Source organism: Sylvia atricapilla, chromosome 7, assembly GCF_009819655.1.
Source record: "Sylvia atricapilla isolate bSylAtr1 chromosome 7, bSylAtr1.pri, whole genome shotgun sequence".
NCBI lineage: Eukaryota > Metazoa > Chordata > Aves > Passeriformes > Sylviidae > Sylvia > Sylvia atricapilla.
In genome coordinates, this window is record NC_089146.1 from 18,286,798 (window position 1) to 18,309,438 (window position 22,641).

Here is a 22,641-nt window from a genome sequence, read left to right on the forward strand (position 1 = left end):
GGCTGCTGCGGCGGCGCGGCGGGCGGGCGGCTCCTCCTCCTCCTCCTCGGCGGGCGCAGCATGGCGGTCAAGGTGACTCTCCTACCCGCCGCTGGTGGCAGGAGGAGCCGGGCGGATCCCGCGCGGGCCCGGGGGCAGGCGGCCGCCGCGGGATTGCCGCGGGGGCCGGGGAGCGGCGCCGACGGGCGCGGCGATGGCGGGGCGGCCCCGGCGGAGCGGCAGCGCAGCCCCCGCCCGCCGGAGTGCCCCGGGGGCCGCGGGCCGGGGTCCCCGGGGCGGCGGGGCTGTGCTGTGGGGCCGGGGCTCGGCGGCGCTCGCAGCAGCCCGGTGCTGACAGCTGTCACCGGCGCGGAGCCCTGTGCCGTCCCGCGGCGGCACGGCGCGGTCATGGCTGAGGCTGGGCCTGTTGGGCTGACAGGGACCCCGGATTGCCTTTGGCCGGCGCGGCGGGGTGTATCTGCGCTCTGACAGTAGCCCGAATAAGCATTAATTTCCTTGTGTTTGCAGGTGCATTCAACCAAAAGAGCGGATCCCGCTGAACTACGAAATATTTTTTTGCAGGTAAAAGGAGCTAATGTTGTTTGAGTGTCAGACGTCTGTGTTTTGCCGTTCCAGCAGTTTGCCTGGCATCAAACGCATGTCGTGCTGGTGGGACACTTAAAAGTTCACTTTGCAGGGACACTGTATTAAAGGGGCTGTCAGGCATTGAGGAGAAACTGCTGCTGGCACAAATTGTGATAACCATTTCCAAATTATAATATTAAATAAGTTCCTGAACCATTTTCTGATTTTCTATAAGGCAAATAATTATAACAAAGTACTGCTGGTTTTTTTCTAAGTACACCTTTGTAGAATTCAAAAACATTCTTCTTCCATGGCTGCATGTTGTGTCCTTGGGATTTATATGTTTTCTTACAAATGATTGGGCCACTGGCAATGTTTTTAGAACATGAAATTGATTTGTCAAGATTTAAATATTTCATAATATTGTCTCTTGCAGGCCCTTAGAATTGACATATAGGCATAATAGTATGAAGGTTTCTCCACTCCTGTAGTTTTAGTAAAGCATGATCAGAAAGGAAAATCCAGTCTATCCTAAAACTTTGATGATAAGGTTTGAATCAGACATATGGAATAAGAGGAACAAGAGCTTTGGTTTAGGTCCATAATAGGGCCCCCAGTATTTCAAAATTACTAACATTTTTTTTTTTTTCTGCTAATGTTGAGTGTTAAACAGTATATTTAAGAAGCTTTTCACTATTTAAAAATTAAGAGTATAAAATTAGAGCTAGTACTGTGAATAATGAAACCTATTATTTAACTATTTATACCTATCTTTTGATTCTACTATACCATCTGACAGTTTCCATAAGTGATAAGTAGTCAGAGAGACTTTTTTGCCTGAGAGAGAGGAGTTATATCCCAGCCATAATTTTCATGGCCTTTTCTTACTGGATTACACTGTAACATTGCTGGAGTGCAAAAACTTAGAATGCTGGCATCAAACTGTGGAAGCTCAACATTTAGTTTCTAGTATAAAATACTCCAGCACAGGTTCATTTTTGATTGACGGGGCATTCAGCTTTTGTAGATAAAGATTACAGTAGAGCATGTTCATAAAATTAGAAACATCAAAATATAATTTTTAAAACATATATTAATACAGTATAAAAATGTGATTCTAGAATGTATTTTCCCAACTTTTTGCAAGATACTTTTGTGCATTTGAATGAAAAAAAGGTTAAATGAGGTGTCAAAACACTCTAATCAATTGTAAAAGTGAACTCTGTATGATTCTTGACATCCAATGAGTGGAAGGTCTTGCTTCTGGATATAAGCTGTTGAGGTTCTTGGTAGTGGTCATACAGAGAGCAGTGGAGAGGAAGAACATTGTACCACTGGATGCTGACATTTTCTTCCTGACAGTATTTGTTTTATTGACCTAAAATGCAGTCTGTTTTTTAAAATTGGCTTTTTGGTCTTCCCCAAAGTATGTCTGTCTTGTTTTCTTCGGAGAAATGTGCAAGTGAAGTTGTGGATTGTTTGGTGCTCTGGGGAATGAAAAATAGGAGAGCTCTCCTCTCTCCCTTTGAGTATCTGAGATTTGGCAGTTAAGAAAAAAAAAAAAAAGTTTAGAAAAAGAGCTTGTGTTTCTTTTGCATTCTGTTGAGTTTGAAATTGTATTTTTGTTTGATGCTTAGAAATCGAACTTAGTTGCAAGCTTTAAATCAAGAGAATCATTCTTTTCAAGACTAAGTTGCAGAAAGTCTTGTTACGAAATATTGCAGGTGTTTAGGGGTCAGATATGTTGTACTCTTTGCTGAGAGCGCTGGCCTCTTCTGTGAGCCTCAGCTAAAGGTCGTGCATTCCTTCCTAAATTTGGCTTCCCTTGGAAATGGTTAGAAGGGAAGATGTGAGCTCTAGGTCTTGTCACCATCCACCTTAATCATAGAGCCTACTTAAATTTCCTTCTGTACTTGCATGTCTTCTAATGTTATACCTGCCTCTCACTCTGCAGTTTATGTTGTATCTTAAAGGATATTTAATATAGACCTTTCTCTTCAGAATTTCTGAAGTGTGCTGTCTGCTTCTTCTAAGTGTTTTAAACTATAAAAAGATGAAGTTTGACTTGCATTAAAAAGATGTGCTATTTCTCTAAGTCCTGTAACTATGAAATGCATGCATTGAAATGTCATGTCTGTGCACCATCTAATAAGTTATCTCTTAGGTGTTTGCTAACCACAGGCTTCAGAAACAACCATCAAAGGACAAATGTTGTAACAAATTATCACAGAAGGATAAAAGTGTTGGGTGGAAAAACAGTTACCAGATTTCTTAGTGAATCTTCATTATTTTTCTTAGACAGGACACAGTCAGCCTTTAGAAAATATTGTTGAATTATTCCCTGCCCATTAAATTCAAGTGTAACCTGTTCAAGCAAGGTGGAGAAGGAAACAAAAAGAGATTTCCAAAGCATTGTTTCTGAAAGTGTGGTGTTACATAGCACCAGTTTATAAACGAAACTAGGGGGGTTGTATGTTTGTCTTATGTGAGGATGTTTTAAAAGTCTCATGGGAATTCATCAAGTGCTTACCTGAGGCAATCTACAAATGTATACTAAAATTTTGTGTTATAAAGTATCAGATTTCAAGACTGAGAAAACCACAGATTTAATCGATGTGTAATGTTTTATATTCAAATTAGGGTATAATTTAAAATTGGGCTAGAAGATTCCTGGCTTAAGTTATCTGGTGCGAGCATGGGACTAATGTATGTACATGTTTAGCTACTTTGTCAGGCCTTAATTTATTGACTTGCTGCCAAACACTTCCAAAATGCCATGACCTTCTCATATGGAGCTCAAAGTATCTGTCAGTTAATTATTTTGTCTCAAAATCTTTAAACAAAACTTCCCCCGAACAGTTTTTATAGTGGAGGGTGTTATTATAAATTATTATTTATGATAAACTCAGAGAAATTAGTGTCTGGAGAAAAAACGATGATGTTTAGGTTTTGACTGTTTTCGACACGCACTCTACTGTCATGCAGTTGATTTCATTGGTTCTTGAAGATATGCTCCATGCTCTGCATGTTTGATGACCTTCATACATAACCTTTTCTTTGGATTTCATGTCTTGCAGCAGAATTGTGCTTCGTAAGGCATTTTTCAGTCACCTGTGTGTACACCTGAGAAGAGAACCTTTCAGAGTTGATTCAAGGAAGCCACAGTTCCGCTGTGCTGTCATATTGGCAGTAGTGCTGAATTAAGGGATTCCTGTCCACTGCTTTGTGTTCCTGTTTTAGTGAAAATACTCGATTTTAGTTCTCCATAAATTCAGCAGTCTGGTTTAAAGTCCAGTCTTGCAAACAGCTGTCATCACAGCTGTAGGGTGGAAGAGGAAGAGGTGATGAGGTGATGTGAGGAGCTAATATTGTGGAAGAGATACGTGAGATGCTCAAACAAGCACTGTCTGTGTCAATTTTTCCTTAAAAACATTAGTTTCAGGATAAAAATTAATCTGAACGTTTATTTCTCACAAAAAGAGAAAAATAATTTATGTTTTCCAAAATTAATATAGTAAAGATCAGGAGCAATTGTTCAGAAGATACCTACCTCTAGAAATTGTAAGAAAATTTACGTGCTGTGTTTTCAGTGTAGCTGCAAATGGAATGCTGTAGCATGGTTGTAATTTTTATAGATTTTTGCAATTACCTGACAGTTTCTGAAATATGTAGTTGTCTTCTAATTAGAAGATACTGGTCATTATGTGAACACAACTACTGTACAGGGAAATCTGACTGTTGGCAGTATAAAACTAATACAGTAATGCCTTTCGTTTAATCCAGCCCTTTAATTTCAGAGCAGTTATGTGCAGAGAGTTGTGCACCACTTTAAGTTATATTCAGTAAAGGTACTAATTTGGTCATCACTGATAACTAGCATCTAAATGGATTAATTTTTGTTTGTGTGGCTTTGGTTTTTTATTTTTACTCTAGTATGCCAGTGTTGAGAAGGATGGCGAGCATTACATGACCCCAGAGGATTTCGTGCAGAAATACCTGGGACTTCATACAGATCCTCATCACAATCCTAAAACAGTGCAGCTGTTGGCTGGAGTGGCAGATCAGACTAAGGATGGGTGAGAATTTTGCTTTCCATGTGAAACTTGTAGTGCATTGTTAAATGTGTGAGTGCATGAGTTTGATAACTTCATCTTCTAAAATGCATTATTGATTTTATTACGCTTTAGGCTTATTTAAATGAAAACCTTTTCACAAGTACAATAGACTATAAATTTGTGAAAGCTGAGAAAAAGTTACGGTGTTTAGCACGGATATTTTTTAAAGCTAAGATTTATTTTGATGATATTTTGTAAAATTCTACAAAAGCTGAGGAAGTTGAGCAGCAGGTAAGTTAAGTGTAGTATAGTTGCCTTAGAAAAGTTTTTTTCTGTATGTCTGCATCCATCGTCAGGTGCTTTGTAGGGTCTTCAGTACCTGTAATTAAACACAAAAATATGGAAGAGCTTTCTTATTTCTGTAGTGTGCAATTCAAATCCAACCACTGAGGTATTTTGAAAAGTGCTGACTATTAGAAAAGAGACCCACTAGTGACTTTATGAAGGAAGAAGTTGTTTGACTAGTGAAGATCAGGTCACACCACATAAAACTTTTCCAGCTGTGCTTACTGATGCTCCTGCTTGCTTTCAGACAATTCCCTGAAACCAATTTACAGAATGCCTGCTCTGCTGAGGTAGTGCCCTCTAACTCATTTGTCTTCCAAGGAGCCTTCTCTTTTACTGTATGTAGGCTTCTAGTTTTGGCCTTGGATTGAAGTAGGAGGCCTGGACATTGTTAAAGTAAAGTGAGAAGGTTAAGATGGATCAGAGAAGAGGTCAAGAATGCAGAAGTGAGTGGTTATTTTTTTGAGAAGAAAATGCTGTTAAAATAGTGTAGAATACATTTGTAAATAGGTAAATATAACTTACTTTAAGTTGAAAGCTCCTTTATTTCCTTGGTTACTTAAATTCTGGCTTTGTTTTCCTGCATTCTGCTGTAGAACATTTTATTCATTTGCTTAGTATCCTGGGGGGCTGGCATAGTATCTGTGCTATGGAGCTGAAGTTGTATGTGCTGTGTACATCTTAATCTAAATGACAAATACAGGATTTCCTGTTTGATGTAATGGTATATGATTTTTCTTTTCATAAGGCTGCAGCACTTTGATAATATATTTGATAAATCTTAGTAACCTGTCTCTGTTTCCAATACATGGCTGCAGTTGTTGCTTTATTATGGATTTAAAAGGTAATTTTGTATGTATGTGTTCAAATAATAGTTTAATTGATGAAGTAAACCAACATGCTTAGCATATTGTTTCTTTGGAAGCTGTTGGTTATCTTTTATGGTGTGCATTTCTTTAGAAAATGTCTTATAAAGGGGTCTTTCTTACAGTAGGAAAGCAGTTTGTTTTAATGCAACAACAGAACTTTTAGGCATTACTTTTTGTTACTTTCTCTGTGAATAAGATTTTTGTTCTTTTTGATTTTTTGGTGTTTTTTTTTTAATTTGGGTAAAATTTGAAGTGAGGTAATCAAGTGTAGGTAAGTGTGCTTTACCACCTTCTTTATGGGAAGAGTGAATTTTTATTTTGCACTGCCATATAGTTCAAAGTGTAGAATGTTTATGTGTTTGAATACTTGTCTGAAACTTATTTCTAAATGTTTTAATCTATATTTATATTTAAATTTAATCTATATTTCATGTGAAGAATTTGTTATAGCCCCATTATCAACATCAGGAGTTTTTTACATTCATATTCTTTCATTTCTAGTGAGCTGTAATATGTCAAAATCCAGACTCTAATAACATGAATAACTATTGTAGTCTTCAACTGAATTCCAGGATTCGTTGCTTCTTTACAAGGACTTAGTTTTGAAGTCCAAGGAAGCATCAGCAGTCCTGTTCTGTACATACACTTTACATTAAATGGCAGTCCAGTGTTGTGCAGCAAGTCATTGAGAAGCTTTGGGTCTGTTACAAAATTTCATTCCTGCTATCATATTCTCTTAGCCTTGCTTGCCCTTGAAATAAATACTCCAGTGTTGATGGTTGCTTCCATTGTTAATATTTTTTATTTCTTTTAGGTTTAAGTTTGGCACTTTACAGAAACAGCACATTTTGGAACTGGCACTCTGTAGGCATGTGTTTAAAAAGTGTTTTTTACTTTTTTCTAATGGTCACTTGATCCTTATTTAACTGTTCCAGAGCACTGTTGCCTTCTCCCATTACTGCTGTACAAGACTGGTTTGCTTTAGTGGAACTCACTAAGGTAGTTCTTAAAACAGATGACTGTTCACTTTCAAAATGTTTATTTCTCATTGTTACAAGTTCATGTTCTTAGAAATTTATGTGATGCCCTCTAAATTTGAATTTGGTTTAAACTTGCCTGTTATCTATATGTACTGTTATCTACTACAATAGGATTTCACTGATGCTGAAAGCACTCCTGTGTCTTCAGGCTGCAGGCACTGGTTTTGAAATTAAGATAAATTCCCTCTCTGAAGAATGTACTTACATACATATATATGCTAAAATCAGCTAAAATATTTTCTTCCCCCTTCAACCCTTCAGAATTTCACAATAGTAATTCAGAATTGTTCATTTCAACTGCTTGTTTCTGGGTACTCTTTTAATCAGCTTATCATTCTTAAATCTGAAATGTGTTCTTAAGTGAAGTCCCCAAGAAAGAGTTGATATTTCACCTAATGTAGAGTCACAACAGAGCTATACATAATGTCTAAAAAACTATGTTGTGTGGGGAAAAATTAGAAAATACTTGTAGTAGGAAGAAAGGAAATATGGAGAAGAATTGCAAACACATGGTTTACTTTGTGTGCTTTTGAAGGGTAGCAGTACAGAAGAAATCAGAGGAAAATAAAATTCGTAAAATGTTACAGATAAAATGAAAGGTGAATGATTTTATATTATTATGGACTCTGTAATGCAGTGGGTTCACTGGATGATTCTTGAGTAGTGATTGAGTGGGAAGCTCCATCACTGTTTAATCCAGCTCCTGTTATCTCTGCCCTAGTGGCTAATGGAGGATCACAGAGGCAATCCCTGCTCTTAGGCATTGTAAGTTGGATAGGTGGAAAGGAAATTGGATGTGTCTATCTCCTTTTGCTGTAGGCCCTGCTGTAGTGAGACTGCTGAAGGCATCTTCTCTCAGGTTCAGGCTTCTACAAATGCATTTTGCAGAGATCAGCACTTGATTTTGTCAGTTATAAAGCTTCCTGGTTAGAAGTTAATTTGTGTGTCAGCTTTATGCATGTATGTGAGATGTATTTTGAAATGATTGTATTTACAATTATTTTAAAGGAACATTTGTTTCTTTGATACTAACCCTTTATTTATCAAGATCATCCTTTGGATGAAAATGACTTTGCACGTGAAGAGCCTTTCTCATATCTCTGATTTTTCTGGCTAAAATGTGGTAAATATGATGATTTTGTGTTTTCAGTATCTTAATTATTTTCAAAGTCACTAGGTTTTTTCCTGTGTTTCTTTTGCAGTGCATATATACAAGAATGTTAATATATTTAACCTTTTTAAAGTGTCTCAATTCTGCTTCATGTGTACTTAGAGAAAGACTAGATACAGTAATGAACAGTGTGAATATTTTGATTTTTCTTCTCTTTTTTTTTTTTCCTGTGGTGACAGACTTTGTACTTGGCTCTTTAGCAGTGAGCAGTAATGTTTGAAGTAATTACTATGAGCTAATGATCTCATATGATGAGTACTAAGTTGAGATCAATTATGTACATTTTCTAGGAAAATTTCTAGGAATCGGTGATATTCTCTGCTTTAACAGCATTTACTGATACATAGTAAATTTTTTGTTTAATATAAAAGATGTAATTGAAATTCTTATTCCCACTGATTATTTAATGCTAAAATATATATCCTGTCATTTATCCCTTTATTTTCTTGTGCCGACATTATCCCTTATCTACACTTAGTAAGATAATCTTAATCAAGTTTATCTTTCTGCAGCTTTTCATACATACAGCATTAGGATGCTTTCTGAAGGGTTTTTTATGTTAGTCAGAATAAGCAGCGTTCCTCTAGAAAAGTTACTTATTATCCTAATAAGAATCCTGTGCATACGTTTAAGTCTGAGTTAATATGTGGTGACCACAAGGAGTTGGATTTACCAATGCATCCTGAGTTGTGCACAGTGACTGCATACACAGCTCAGAATGTTGTGATCTGCTGTTACACTCACATCCTTCCTGCCTTGTCATGTCTGTCCTTGTTTTATGTTTGGCCCTTAATGATTTGGCCATTAATGTTATTTTTGGAGTGTAGTATTCTTTCATTATGCGTGTGTAACTTTTTCTGAACCTCTTTGGTTTTCATAAATGTTGCGTATTGTTTTAAGAAAATCTATGTTTTGTAGTGTATTTCTGTACTTGCATTACAGTATCTTTCCTTAGTAGATTTACTTACGTAGTAATGCAATAACAGACCTGTAAATTTAATGTTAGAATTTTTGTGGTATTTTTATGTCTTAATTTTCAGATGCTGATTACATTTATAATTAAAAAGTAATAACCTGTAGGTGTTTTGTAAGAATTCAGTGGCTTCATAGAGGAAGAAACTGAGTTGCATAATTGTTAACTTTTAAAATGTAACATACTTTCTAGAGTGTTAATTATTTTAAATCAAAATTTTATTTACTATTTGTATCACTTTTTTTGAGAGTATCAAATGCAGATTATCATTGGTATTATGAACAATTTAAAAAAAATCTTTATAACTTTCTGTTTTTCTTTCTAGGTTAATTTCCTTCCAAGAATTTTTGGCATTTGAATCTGTTTTGTGTACTCCAGATGCAATATTCATTGTTGCTTTTCAGTTATTTGACAGGAATGGCACTGGAGAAGTAACATTTGGTAAGAATACCTAAAGAAAAACAGTTTTAAGAAAGTGATTATAATAGTACCTGTCATAATAATGGTTCATGACCACATGTGCATAGAAATGCATTTTGTGCAGTACTGTACTGTTTCCCTAAGACTCTGCGTGAGTAGAACTTCTTTTTCTCTCTCAATTCAAACTTAAGAAGTATACAGAGACAAAATAAGTTTTTCTCTGTCTTCTTGAATCAAAGTTTTTCATTTTCCTGAAGTAGTAAATACAGTGATGTTCAGTGTCATCCTGAGTAAAATTCTATATCCTGGACTTCAAACTCCTTCAGCCATTGAGGGACTTTTAAGACATGGTATGGGTGAATCTTCACATACCTTTGAAAAACTGTCATTTCATACAGTAAGAGCTCAATACAGAAATTAGGGAGATCTGATAACTTGATTTCCTGTGGTAATGTTCTTTTTCTTGAGGAGCAAATCTTACTTTAATGTTTTAAGTGTAACTTATTACTTGATCATATATTTGCAAAATTAGGAAGAAATCTGGCCTTTGTTTTGTTACCTAATCACGTATGTTAGTAATTAGACCAAAGTCTTGAGGCTAACTATACTGCTTTGTGATCTTGCTAAATAAGTGTTACTAACAATGCAGTTTAAGGAGGATTAGGCTTTATTTTTAAATCTTCATGTTTATGAAAATTAGATAAATCAATGGTAAGAATTTTAATAAAATGGAATGAGAATTAAATGTTATTTCTATCCAAAATAATAAAGTACTCAATAAAGAAAATACAAACTATGCTTGGATTTGTAACCACTTGGTGTTTGTACTATTTCATTATTATGAAAATTGCTGTAACTTCTTGGGGAAAAAAGGCAAAGTCTTTTTATGGAAACAAATTGTTTGACTTACGATTCCTGTTAAATTACATCAGTAACTGAAGAGTCAGGTACTAAGCAGTTTGGGTGCACAACATCTTGAAAAGAAAATCTTAAAACTTAAATAAAGTCAGTAAATGCAGTCATTAGGAACTGGACAAACTACTACAACCAGTGTGACCATGTTAACAATGGTTTACTTAATAATACAACAATGGGGGTTTAAACTTGGTAGCTCTCATGAACATACTTGAAATAGCTGGTTCCATGACTGAACAATAAGCCATTTCAGGTAGTATACATATTCCTCAGTTAGAGTGAGGATTGTTATTTTTATATAATTTAAGTCTAAAAGAAAACACAAACGAGAAATTGTAAAATAGAAAATTGGTGTTTTTTTTCTGTATCTTCCTTGCTGATTTTTTTGTTAGGCTGATAAATCCTGAAAAGGAAATTCTTGAGGGAATTTTAAATTCACTACTGGTTTATTGGATTTTTTTACAAAATTAATTGCAATTATTACTGTATTTAACATTATGCTATTAACATAGTACATATTTTTTGTGCTACAGTTCACACATTCACTGCTGCTTTTTTGTCTTTGTTTGTTTGTAACATGTGCTACTTACTTTTACTTCAAACACATATCATACATATTAATACAACTGTGGAAAATGTGAATGATGATCTGTGACATCTTCAGAATGCAGTAACGCTGCAGTTAATTCCCAAGTCAGTCCTATGGGTGTTTTATAAATGCACCCTTTCATTTTCATACCACATAAGCAGCAAGGCACAGGGTTTAGTTTCATGTGAAAACAGGACAATATAGAAACATAAGTTTTAAAGTTAAAAGTTTTAGTAAATTATTGGAGCTGTACTGAAATGGAGTAAGTTTAGCCAATTGGTGTGAGAATCACTATCAGACAAGTCAGGTCTTCTATAGACTGTGTACCATATGCAGTCTGCACATAAACTCTGTTGGTTATGAGAGCAAATGCAAGTCAAGATTTTCTAGCTCAGATGAAATGCTCTGTGGATTTGATTGCATTGATGCCAAAGCCATCTCAAACAGTAAGTCTTGCCAGAAGCAACATGGATTTACTGAGGTTTTTCTGCACTGTGCATCCAGAGCAAGGGGTGGAATCAACTGGTGTCTGTTAGACCAGTTACTAGAACCAACACTGGCCTTGTGTGAGATAACATGTTCTCAAAAAATACTCTCTACTCAAATTTTCAGTTTTCTGGGGGAAGTTAAGTATGCTTGTTGAATTTTAGAACTGCCTCTGTTTTTGAAAGCAAGCTGCTGTAAGTGGGTCCACTTCTGTATAGGATTTATTTACTGACATGATTTTGAACCATTCTCAAACACTTCAGCATTTTACAGTCATCTTGACCCTCAGTCTGCTACTTGTCTCTTAAAACACTTAGCTTCCAGCTGTCCAGTGATGAAACTGTTGTGTCACAGAAGAACTGCCTTAAAAGAAGACTTCAGACACAATTTTGTAGAAATACTTACACATTAAGTTAATCGCTGTCTTTGTCTGCCATATCATATGTTGAAACATGAAGCCTTCTATCACTTTAATGTCATCTACTATTTTCTTACTGCTTTGGGACACTTTTCCAGGAACTTTGGATATCCAGAAGTCCTGTATGAATGACTGCCATAAAAGTGTAATTGGTATTCTGCAACATTTGTAAAGTAGATCCATTGCAAGAACAGGAAACGGGACCTTCTTTGCCCTAGCAAACTGCACAGCATGCTCAGTACTCTCTGTGTTACAGCTGCACTGGACTTGCTGTCAGCTTGGTGAATAAAAAGCAGTAAAATGACTATTTTAGTAACCCATTGATACAAGTGACAGTGTGGTTTAAACATGTTTTTAATCATGGAGAAATAGAGAAAAAGCATGTATTCCTAACCAAGTGCTCCTGCATCTTCATCAGTGCTTCCATGGTGAATATTTTATGCTAAATGTGTTGCTGCTGAGGCCTTACAATACTGCATTATCCATAAAATATTTAAATGCTAACAGCTAAAGCTGATGAAGACAAGTGGGGTTTTTTTTTTCAGGTTGTTGTCTGTAGCCAGAGAAGACTGACAAGCGCTTTGCTCCTTTGATTATGGGATGTATTGACTGTGGTACTTAACAGGAGTGAAATATTCAAAAACACTCCATAAAATTAACACTATTGTGCTAAGGAATATTATTTTTATTTCTTTTCTCTGCAGATCGTCTGACCTGAATTCAGGTTAAAGCAAACCTGAATATTAAATCTGCTGAAGCTCTTTGTTTTTTTCTTATGTTGAAGCAGATAATCTTTACTGTGTTTAAAAGGTGAAGTCTGTGATTATCTGCGAAACTTCTCTGAAAAATAAGTTGTCCAACTGGAAGTAAAAGGATTCTTTGTAATTTATCTCTCTGGCACACCATAGAATGATCTGGACTGCATCACTTTTAATTGGAATATACAATTTCTAGGCATTTTCCAGCTGTTCTTCCTTGTAGAGTCACCACAAAGAAAGCCATTCTCTGATGAACTAGAGAGTTTCACAGATGCTTTTTCAGTTAAATACACATGCTGGTATGGATAGAAAGATAGAGCTAAAATAGGTTTGTGATTATTCTGCATTCAGAATTATTTTGGAGATAATTGGAAAATATTTATGGAACTGAATTTAAGGCTTTTAAAAACATGCTGCACTCAAAATCTAATTACAAATATTTTGCAGGGTATAACATCTTCTTCAAAGGCATTGGGGAGAGGAAGGCGATCAGATGCCTCATAATGCAGCTATGAGAAAATTGTACAGTATTGGTGAACTGAAATAATAAACATCAATTTAATAGTTTCAGTATTTGAGTATCAGGGATAGTGAAGTTTTTGCCCAATCTGTTTTTAAGAAAAGTTTTAATCTGAGAGAGAAAATTCAGGTTTCCCTTAATCGGGACACAGAGTTTGAGAACACTGCAAGAAGATGAGCAAGAACAAAAGAAAGGAGTTGAATCGGTATTTATGCTTTGCTTATGAGTATTATTTCTCAGGGAACAGGGATCGGTTCTAGTACTCACTCCTTCACCATATCTAAAAGGGCAGTTGGGTTGAAAATGCTAGGATCTGGATTTAATCTTAAAAATTCTGCTTTCAAAAGTACTACTGGCAACCATAAAGACTGGAAATATATTCTAAAATACAAACAGAAAAATACAGTCACATGATTACAGACATGAGGACAGCATAGGAAAATCCATGTGTTCATCAAGTACTGTAAACCAGAACTGCTATTTTTTTTGGCCTCCTATGAGTTCTGCATTACATTCTGCTACATTTGTTGCCTGTTTTCAAAGTGTCTTTTGCATATAATGCAGATAATGTAGGAATATCACTGTTTAGACTTTTTTTTCCTTTTATTTTGTGTTACGTGATTTTTTTCAGGCTTCAAGTACAGTTTTGAATGCTTGTTTGCAATGCAGAACGGGAACCCCTCTTACTACTGCTACTACTACTACTAATTTTTTTTTCAAAACCATAGTTCAACAAGAGGGAACAGAAAAGGAGAACCTCCATGTTAAAATTATATGTATTGACAGCTTTTTATTATGGCTGTCATTCATCTTTCAATAGAATCAGTAATCTTTTTGAAATAAGAGTAGAAATAAAATGTAACTCTTTCTATTTAAACTTTCTCATGTAAAAGTAATTGTTGTATTACATTGCATCAAGTGCTACAAAAATGTCTTTTTGCCCTTAACTGTGGTTCCTTATTTTGTCCTTCAAAGTGAAAATATGCGCTTATCATAAATAGTGTACAATAGCAACATATAAATGTTAAAATTCATTTTGTACATTAGACGTGAATATGCAAAAATTGGACAGTAGATTACTGAGTAGGCAGATTTAAAGAAACCCAAAACAATCCTGTTAAACAAATCTTTACCATACTTATGCTGCTGCTTAAAGCTTACCACTTCTCTATTTTTGTGTCTCTAAGAAGTGTGATTGCTTTTTATCACTGATGTGAGGGAATGGCAAACTGTTAACAGGTTGATGGCACTAGAATTGTATGAGCTTTCCACTCTGCTTCTCGGGGAGCTGATAAGTCAAAATAAATAATAGGTACTGCCACGAGGTTTACTTGGAGTATTGAGCTCATCCCCACAGTGGGCCACCAACAAGACCTCATAGTGTTTATAATTTAAAGTATTCTTCCTCCTTATATGAAATTGATTATTGCCTGGAATCTTTGGGGTTTTGTATCGTTTTTCTGAGCCTGATAGGTAACAGTGTTTGATGGAAGTTGAGCCAGTCATGTGTGTGCTGCCTGCAGATAGCTGCTCCAAGCATCTATAATTTGTTTAAAATGATTGGGTGGGGAAATTCTGAAGCAATCTTGTGAGAATGTGTGTCGCCTTGGAGGTAATGTACTAGTACACTAGAGTAGTAGGTTTATTGTTCCTGGGGCTGATGGTAAGTTGAGTATGTCATCAGGCTTCTGACTTGTGTGCCTATCTGTGAAGAAAATGCATTACTATAAGCCTGGAAAGAAAGTTATCAGCTCAGTAGGAAAGAATTCCGCTACAGAAAGGTGAGCAAAGAGTAGAAGACATTAGTAAATGAGCAACATGTATTGACAGGGACAATGAATGCGTTCTGTAAAATGTCCTACTAAAATGAAAGGCTTGAAAAATAATTTGCTGTTTGCCCCCTGCAGAATAGCTCTGTTGGAAATTTGAAACACTTGTAGTTTATCTTAATTTAGAAGCATTACTAGGTTTTGACTGAGAAAGATGAAAAAAAAAAAGCAAAGCCAGCATCTGTACATTAATGTTGCCTCTTTTCTTTGTTGTCAGTGCTTTGCTTCCACTGTGAAAAAAAAATTAAAAATTGAACATTTGTTGATAATTCAGAATGGGAAAATGTAGGTGATGATCACATTGTGTATAATTTCGACATTGGCTGTTTGCTGCTTCTCGTCACACAAGTTGTTAGCTGTGGTGATGGCTGTTTCTGTTAATGTAATAGAAGAGCCAGCAGAATTGGATTATAAAGGTGTTGTTGGCATATTGTGAGGAAAGCACCGCTATTTGTGGGTAGCCGTAGTCAGTTTTAGCACCAAACAAGAGATGTTTGGGAATCACAGGTGGCTTTGGTAAATTGTTCAGTGTTTCCATGGGTTTAACTGGATCAGTTACCTTGGGTGGCGAGGCACTGGCATAGGTTTCTGAGAGAAGCTGTGAATGCCCCGTTCCTGGTAGTGCTGAAGGTCAGGTTGGATGGAGCTCTGAGCAACCTGGTCTAGTGGAACGTGCCCCTGCCCATGTCTGGGGGCTGGAACTGGGGGATCTTTAAGGTTCCTTCCACCTCCAGCCATTCCGTGGCTCAGTGATTTTCATAACAAGCACAGTTTTGCCTCTGTACCCCCAAGTGTTTCATAAACCAACCCAACTTGGAAGTAATGAAGCACTATATAGCAGTGTATATCTTCAAACCCACACTAATTTAATACATGCAGAATATACTGAGTGTGAGAAATTGCTGGAAAAGAGAAGTGAGTAAGGCACCTCAGTTTTCAGAGAGGCAGCAAGCTAGTTTGGATACTGTTCATTATAGCTAGTTTAGCCATTTCTGGAATTCATCAAGTACCAATACACTTAACTATTGAATATAAATTTATTAATTAATTAACTGTTATTTTTATATACTGAAGAATCTTGACTTGAGATATGTTGATGAGTAGTTGTAGATGTTTTTATGAAGAAAAAGATTGAGTGTAGGAAATTGATTCTTCGTTTTTTTAAGTAGTATACAGTTAAATGCTTGAGAGTTATGAAAACACCAGGGGCTTAAGTCTCACTAAAAACAAATGAAAATCTGTATCAGTGAACATGGATGAATAAGAAAATATAATTTTAAAGAAAAAAGTGAGGCTTTTTTATCTTTCTCTAAAGTTAAGAGAAGCAATTGTTGGAAACAAGTGAAAATAAGATTTAAATTTTCTGACTGCTTTAGCACATTCTTTTCTGGGTTTTCATTCATGGAGCTCAGTGTGTATTAGAAGTCAGTTTTACATACATGTAAGGAGTAGCCAGTTGGCACCGTGTCTCTACATTAGTAGCCAAGCCAGTAGAGTTGGCCTGTCTTCTGCTCTGTTTGAGCTTCATTGCCGTTTTGCAGGCTCCATAATGAGCTGCACTGATCTGTTTGTGTTTGTAGTACATGGAGACTAGCTTGGCCAGAAGCTGCAGTGAATTAGTGCTAAAGGGGAATTTAAATATGCATTTGCATTTCTTGATCTGCAACAGTAAATCTGCAACAGAACTTTCAGAGGAGGTATGGCAAAATAGAATAGTTTGGCACTGTGTGTTTGGTGCTTCTTTTTTTTCTTAACCCTCACCTTGCACATTGATACTGGTGAGTAGGCATGAGTAGACAGTTACAAACAGAATAGTTTTTTAGGTTCTTGTTGACCCTTAACAAGTCCTTTAGCCTAACTTGTGGTGGAAACTGGTTTAAACTGTAGGGTGTTGAATCTTGTGTTTGACCTTTACGTAAGGATTTATCACTAGCCATAATCTGCCCTTTGAATGTGTAATCTCAGTGTAACTGTGAAGGAGGTGATCTAGCCAAGGAATCCAACTGTATACCCCTGGTTTGAGACATATATTCTAGGCATGTCCTTTCCTTTTTTCACTGAAAAGATGAAAGCATATAATGGATTTCATAGATCTGCTCTAGAACTAATAGACTACAGAACTGGCACTATGAATGAATCAAGTAGTCCTTAAGCATAGAGAAATCAATGCATTTACTTCAAATAAATATGACTTGATTGAGTTATCAAATGATAAGTTCTTCTTTCTCATTGCGTTTTGTCTGGCAAAACTTTAAACATATAAAAGGTGTGTTATCAGCTAAATATTTTGTATTTTGTTTTAGGTTTTAATTTTATGCCACATTTTATTTTGTTGTTAGCAGATTCTAGGTTGGCAAACCATTTCAGTTACTGTGAGGGAGATCTTGGAAAGTGTTCATGTGCTATGGGTAGATGTCCTGTTATACAGTTCATGTGTTTGATAATCTGCACAAAAAGCAAGTTTGTTTTGCAGCATGGCAGTGCTGTGTATGAATAATGCATGGTGGTTTTCAGATGAGGTTTTTGCCTGAATTCAGATAATATGTTTCGCATTGAGATTTCAGTTGTACAGTATACATGTGGAGAATTTCATAATCTGAAATGACAGGTTTTTTCTTCATTTAAAGGAGGATATCTCCATCTTCACTTATCTTAAAACATTTTAATAACTGAGACCACCAATTATGTTTTATAGGATTGGATTTTTGTGCTAGGGCCCTATCAAAAGCATCTAATAACGTGCTTTCTGCTGAGTTAATGATATGTTTTAGATGTCATTTCTTATACCTATCTTCAATAGCCATATTCAGACAGTGTGATTGTAATAATCAAGTTTCAATCAAACCATACTTAGTATGACAAATATTGCCTGAGATTGTAGTGCAGGTATTTCTGCTCTTGATAAAGGGCTTAATTTGACTCCTGGCAGAGACAGAGAACCACTATTGATTCTTATAACAGAATGCAAAATAGTTTTTATTTGTCATGTATGAGGGAAATTGCTTCTTAATTAAAACTAAATAAAACGCTCACTCCATGTTTTTATGCAGTAATACAAAATGTATCATTTGTGTCTCAAATGTGTTCTTTTACAGGTCTGTAATGGTTTAGTTAGCAATTATTCTTAAGCTAAAAACACTTCTTAAACGGCTGCTGATGTAATATTTTTTTTGTCCTCCTGGAATGTTTGTAGATTTACTGTACCCCAAGGCTCACCTGTTGTTTTTCCCTCCCCAAAGCAAATGTCAAAGAAATATTTGAACAAACTCTTATTCATCTTCAAATCCCGTTCAACTGGGACTGTGAGTTTATTCGACTGCATTTTGGACATAACAGGAAGAAGCATCTTAACTATGCAGAGTTCACTCAGTTTCTTCAGGTCAGTTATTAACCTTGTTCCAAAGTTGGAACTGAAATTCATTTAACTTTTAATAATACACTAATACCATTAAAAAGTTTGAGTTTATTCTGGTAGTGATAATACTTATCTGATATTAATCCTGGCAGCTAATGATGAACTGTTACTTCTCCATACCAGTTTTGTAAGCAGTGTGTACTCATTGTGCTGTAACTTGAATACCATCCTTTAAAAGAATGGGACAAAACATACTGTTTATGAAGTTAACCATTTTACTGATTGTCATTAAACTGAGTTGAGGGTCTGCTTTTTCTGTGATAGGAATTCAGTAGCAAAGCTAAGCTCTACCAGAGAAAGTTAATGTTCTTAATACAGCCAGTTATTATTGACCATAAAAACTCCCCTGCAGAAGTTTTAGCTTCTGTAACATTTCTTTAGTTTTATAAACATTCTAATACTTATCACTTTTTTTCTCTCACTGGCATGCATGCTACCACACACATACTGTGAGTTCAGTCTTAAATGCAGCCAGCTAGCAGAAAGTAAATCTGGTTTCCTGTGATGTTGCTGAACTACCCTTTAGGGATTGGGCTTTAAAGAATTTAACTTCTTAAACTGTACTTTGTGATAAGCCAAAAAATTATAGTTAAAACATATTATGAATTGAACATTATACTAGAAGGTAGGAAGGGGAAATGTCATCTATAAAGGATGGAGAAAGAGCAAAGTGGGAGAAATCTACATTGTAATTCATGGAAAGGAGGTTCACAGAGTTGTTGGTAATTGCACTGAATTCCATAAATTAACATACAATGACCAACTTGTGATATAACTTAAAATTGCGTGTCTAGTTGACATGAAGAAAAATAGATTATGCCCTTCTAGAGCTGCCTTTGATGCAAGAAAAGTTTTGTATGTACTATCTTAAATGTAAGGAGTGATAGATGTGCCTTGACATAATTTGTAATTATTCTTCAAGATAAAAATACCTCATAGGATCACAGAATATTTTGGGTTGTAAGGGACCTTTAAAGGTCGTCTAGTCCAACCCCCCTGCAATCTGCAGGGATGTTTTCAAGTAGATCAGGTTGCTCAGAGCTCTCTGACCTTGAGTGTTTCTAGGGATAAAACATCTACTACTTCTCTGGGCAACCTGTTCCAGTGCTTTGCCACCCTTATTTTGTTTAAAATCATTATCCATTGTCACAGCAAGCCCTACTAAAAAGTCTGTCACCATCTTTCTGATAAGCCCTCCATAAGTATTGAAAGGCCCCAGTAAGGTCTCCCAGGAGCCTTCTGTTTTCTTTTTCTCTCCAGGCTGAACAGCCCCAGCTTGGAGCCTTTTCTCATGGTGGAGGTGCTCCAGTCCTCTATCATTTTTATGGCCCTCCTCTGCACCTGCTTCCAAAATGATTTGTTGGGAAGTCAGAGCAGAGTTATAAATGTCTATTCTGGTTTTATGTTTGTTTTTCCAAGATACTGCCATGTAAGATACAGTAGCCTCTTACTGTCATCATATAATAAAAACCTTTAGTAGAGGAGGCTGGTATGGGTTGTAGTAATTTCAGTATTTACGCTATTTGGATACTTTTGTCCCTCCTTTTTTATATAAGATTGTTTTCCTCTTTTGGTCTCACACTGTCTTTCATGGTTTGGGACTTTATTCAGAGTGGGTTTGTTGTACCCTGATCTAGAAAATGTTGTTCATGACATTATGAGAGTTGAGAAATTACTGTAAAGGTGATACAAGCTAGGTGGTTTGCCCTCTTCTTACTGTCTGTCAGAACATGGTTATTTTTTAGTGGCTTCTAGAAGTCTGAATGACAGCTGAATGGGCTTTATTGTTTGCTTGAATAGAAGGAAACAACTTTTTCTGGACATAGAACTTACAACTATCATTATTATCTTGAGGTTAGGTTACCACAGTGATCTTTGTATGAAGGTTTTTATAGTTTGTATAGGAGTTTTAAATTGTCTCAAATGAGTGACCATTTGTGACATTATGGGAGATAGCTGTTTGGGGCAATCTAAATCCATATTATATAATTTTCACTGTCCTCCTGTTTATTTTCAAATACTTTCCACTGAGTTAGTATATAATAGCCTAGTCATATTTCATCTTGGATATGTAAGAGATCAGCTCATTTTATGTCTTCAAGATCAGTACCAGAAGTTTTTCTAGCACTTAAGTGTTTAATTAAGGAATAGATAGCAGGCTGGACATGGGTTTATGAAGTTAATTTCTTAAATAATTTAGTGAAGGTGCGTATTTCCTTACAGTTGATTTGAGGCTTTTCTTTGACCGAGAAATGAATCTGGATAAAATCAGTATGCAGATTTCTTATTTTAGTTGAGCTGGTCTTGAATTTTATGCTGTATGCCACTGTCTATATGTCTGTTGTCTATTTTCAACAGGTCTGTACCTGATGGAGCATAAGAATATGAAATTAGTGAAAGTTTTGTGAACAGTGGGTTACAGCATTTGTTTCTAATCTGCTATCTCTGAATATTCATTCTAGGAGCTGCAATCAGAACATGCAAGACAGGCATTTGCATTGAAGGACAAAAGTAAAAGTGGTCTGATAACTGGGCTGGACTTCAATGAGATCATGGTTACCATTCGCTCCCATATGCTAACTCCATTTGTGGAAGAAAATTTAGTTTCAGTAAGTGTTAACAAAAAATGCCTTGAATTCAGTGTTTAATGGCTGTGATGTTAGAAGGTGGCACTGCTTCTCTTTGTCTTCTACCTGCTTATCACTCACTGCCTTGGTGCTAGAGATTATCAGCTTCATGACAGTGTGGGCAGGGTGAAACATGGGAGCATTCCTTGGCTGCAGTAGTGAAGAGGTTGGCAGTCTGGTTTCCATGTTTAAAGTGCCATTGGAAGAAGTTTGAGTTAGTCTGCTGTGCTTTCCACTAGAGCAGGGCAAACCACTTGGTACAGAAGGAATCATAGAATTGTAGAACCGTATTGGAAAAGACCCTTAAAATCATCAAATCCAGTGGAAGTTATTTAGGACAAAAGCATCTGGGTTTTATATTTGAATATATGACATCTCAGGAACTGGAGACTACTTGAAATTTTGTCCTTTTGTGTACTCTTGCATTCTTTTCTTTTTCAGATCAGAATTTGGAAAATCAGTGTGTAGATATAGAGGTAGACTGGTTACAGCCCTGATAGTTTGGCAAGATCTGTAGGTAAAGTAATAACATACAAGTTACAATCTGAAAGCATGTAGTATGAATATTACATAAGAATGAAATTTATATAAAAGATAAAGTAATAACTTCTATCTTACTATCTTACCTATAAATCTTGCCTTGCCTTACTCATTAGGCATACTGTCTTCTGTAAAATTTAGAGTATCTACTAACTTTGGACTTTGAAGTAAATGGTCACTGATGTATGTGATGCAAGAAATAAGTTAGTGCCTTTATCTAAAGGCATTTGCTTGCATTTCTCTTTCAGAAGACTACTCAGTGACACTTCTAATGTGTCTATCAGATAACTTGAATAATAATCTACTTATATGATTATTTCTTAATTGTTTCCTAGTGTTCAATCTTTACCACAAAAATAGTATCCTGTCTAATAATTCTCCTCTCATGTTTCTATTAAAAATACCTTAAAATTACAGTAATAGAAAGATATTTTAATTCCCTCATAATTTGCTCAAATGAATGTTTCTGTAATTGTAATAAGATGTTGTAAAATTGCTTAAGGCACTTAACTGTTTTAATTTAATTTTCAAAGGTAGCTGGTGGAACTGTATCGCATCAGGTCAGCTTCTCCTTTTTCAATGCATTTAATGCCCTTTTGAATAACATGGATCTTGTTAGGAAGATATACAGTAATATAGCAGGTACAAGAAGAGATGTTGAAGTCACAAAAGGTAAGATATATTTCCTACAATTTTTTTTTTTATTCTGTTCATTTTGTAATTGGGGTTAAGATGAGTCAGAAGTGAGTTTATTGCCACTGAGAAAGTGGTTTTTTAGCTGTGGGTGAAGATTTTCATTCTCACAGGTTAGTAAGTATTTTCAGTTAGCTCATTAAGGAGAAGAGGATTCTGGCAGGAGTTGTATTGGCCTTATTGTTTGAATGACTAACTGCAAGTCAGTATAATACTGAGGATTTTACAGCTCCATGCAAGAGATGCATTATTGCTTAGAGAAGTTCCTAGGGAATGTGGTGGAATGGCTTAAGTTTGAAAATCCATGACTGGTTTTTATATATAGATTATGCCAGGTAGTACCTAACAAAGACCTGTGCATATGGAAGGTTGCCTTATTTCGGTCTTGTCACAGATGTAAGCAGATTGCTTTTG

At 36.0% G+C, this 22,641-nt stretch overlaps 1 protein-coding gene across 2 annotated transcripts in view; it reads left to right on the forward strand.

The window, feature by feature from the left end:
• The window catches only part of SLC25A12 (solute carrier family 25 member 12), a 46,189-nt gene continuing 23,548 nt past the window's right edge, over nt 1-22,641 (forward strand). For both annotated transcript variants that reach the window (XM_066322831.1, XM_066322832.1), the window contains exons 1-7: nt 1-72; nt 508-561; nt 4,498-4,640; nt 9,343-9,458; nt 18,192-18,331; nt 20,830-20,976; nt 22,068-22,206. In XM_066322831.1, coding sequence (XP_066178928.1) covers nt 61-72; nt 508-561; nt 4,498-4,640; nt 9,343-9,458; nt 18,192-18,331; nt 20,830-20,976; nt 22,068-22,206 — 751 coding nt within the window. In that variant the 5' untranslated portion in view covers nt 1-60. The remainder of the gene's footprint in view (nt 73-507; nt 562-4,497; nt 4,641-9,342; nt 9,459-18,191; nt 18,332-20,829; nt 20,977-22,067; nt 22,207-22,641) is intronic.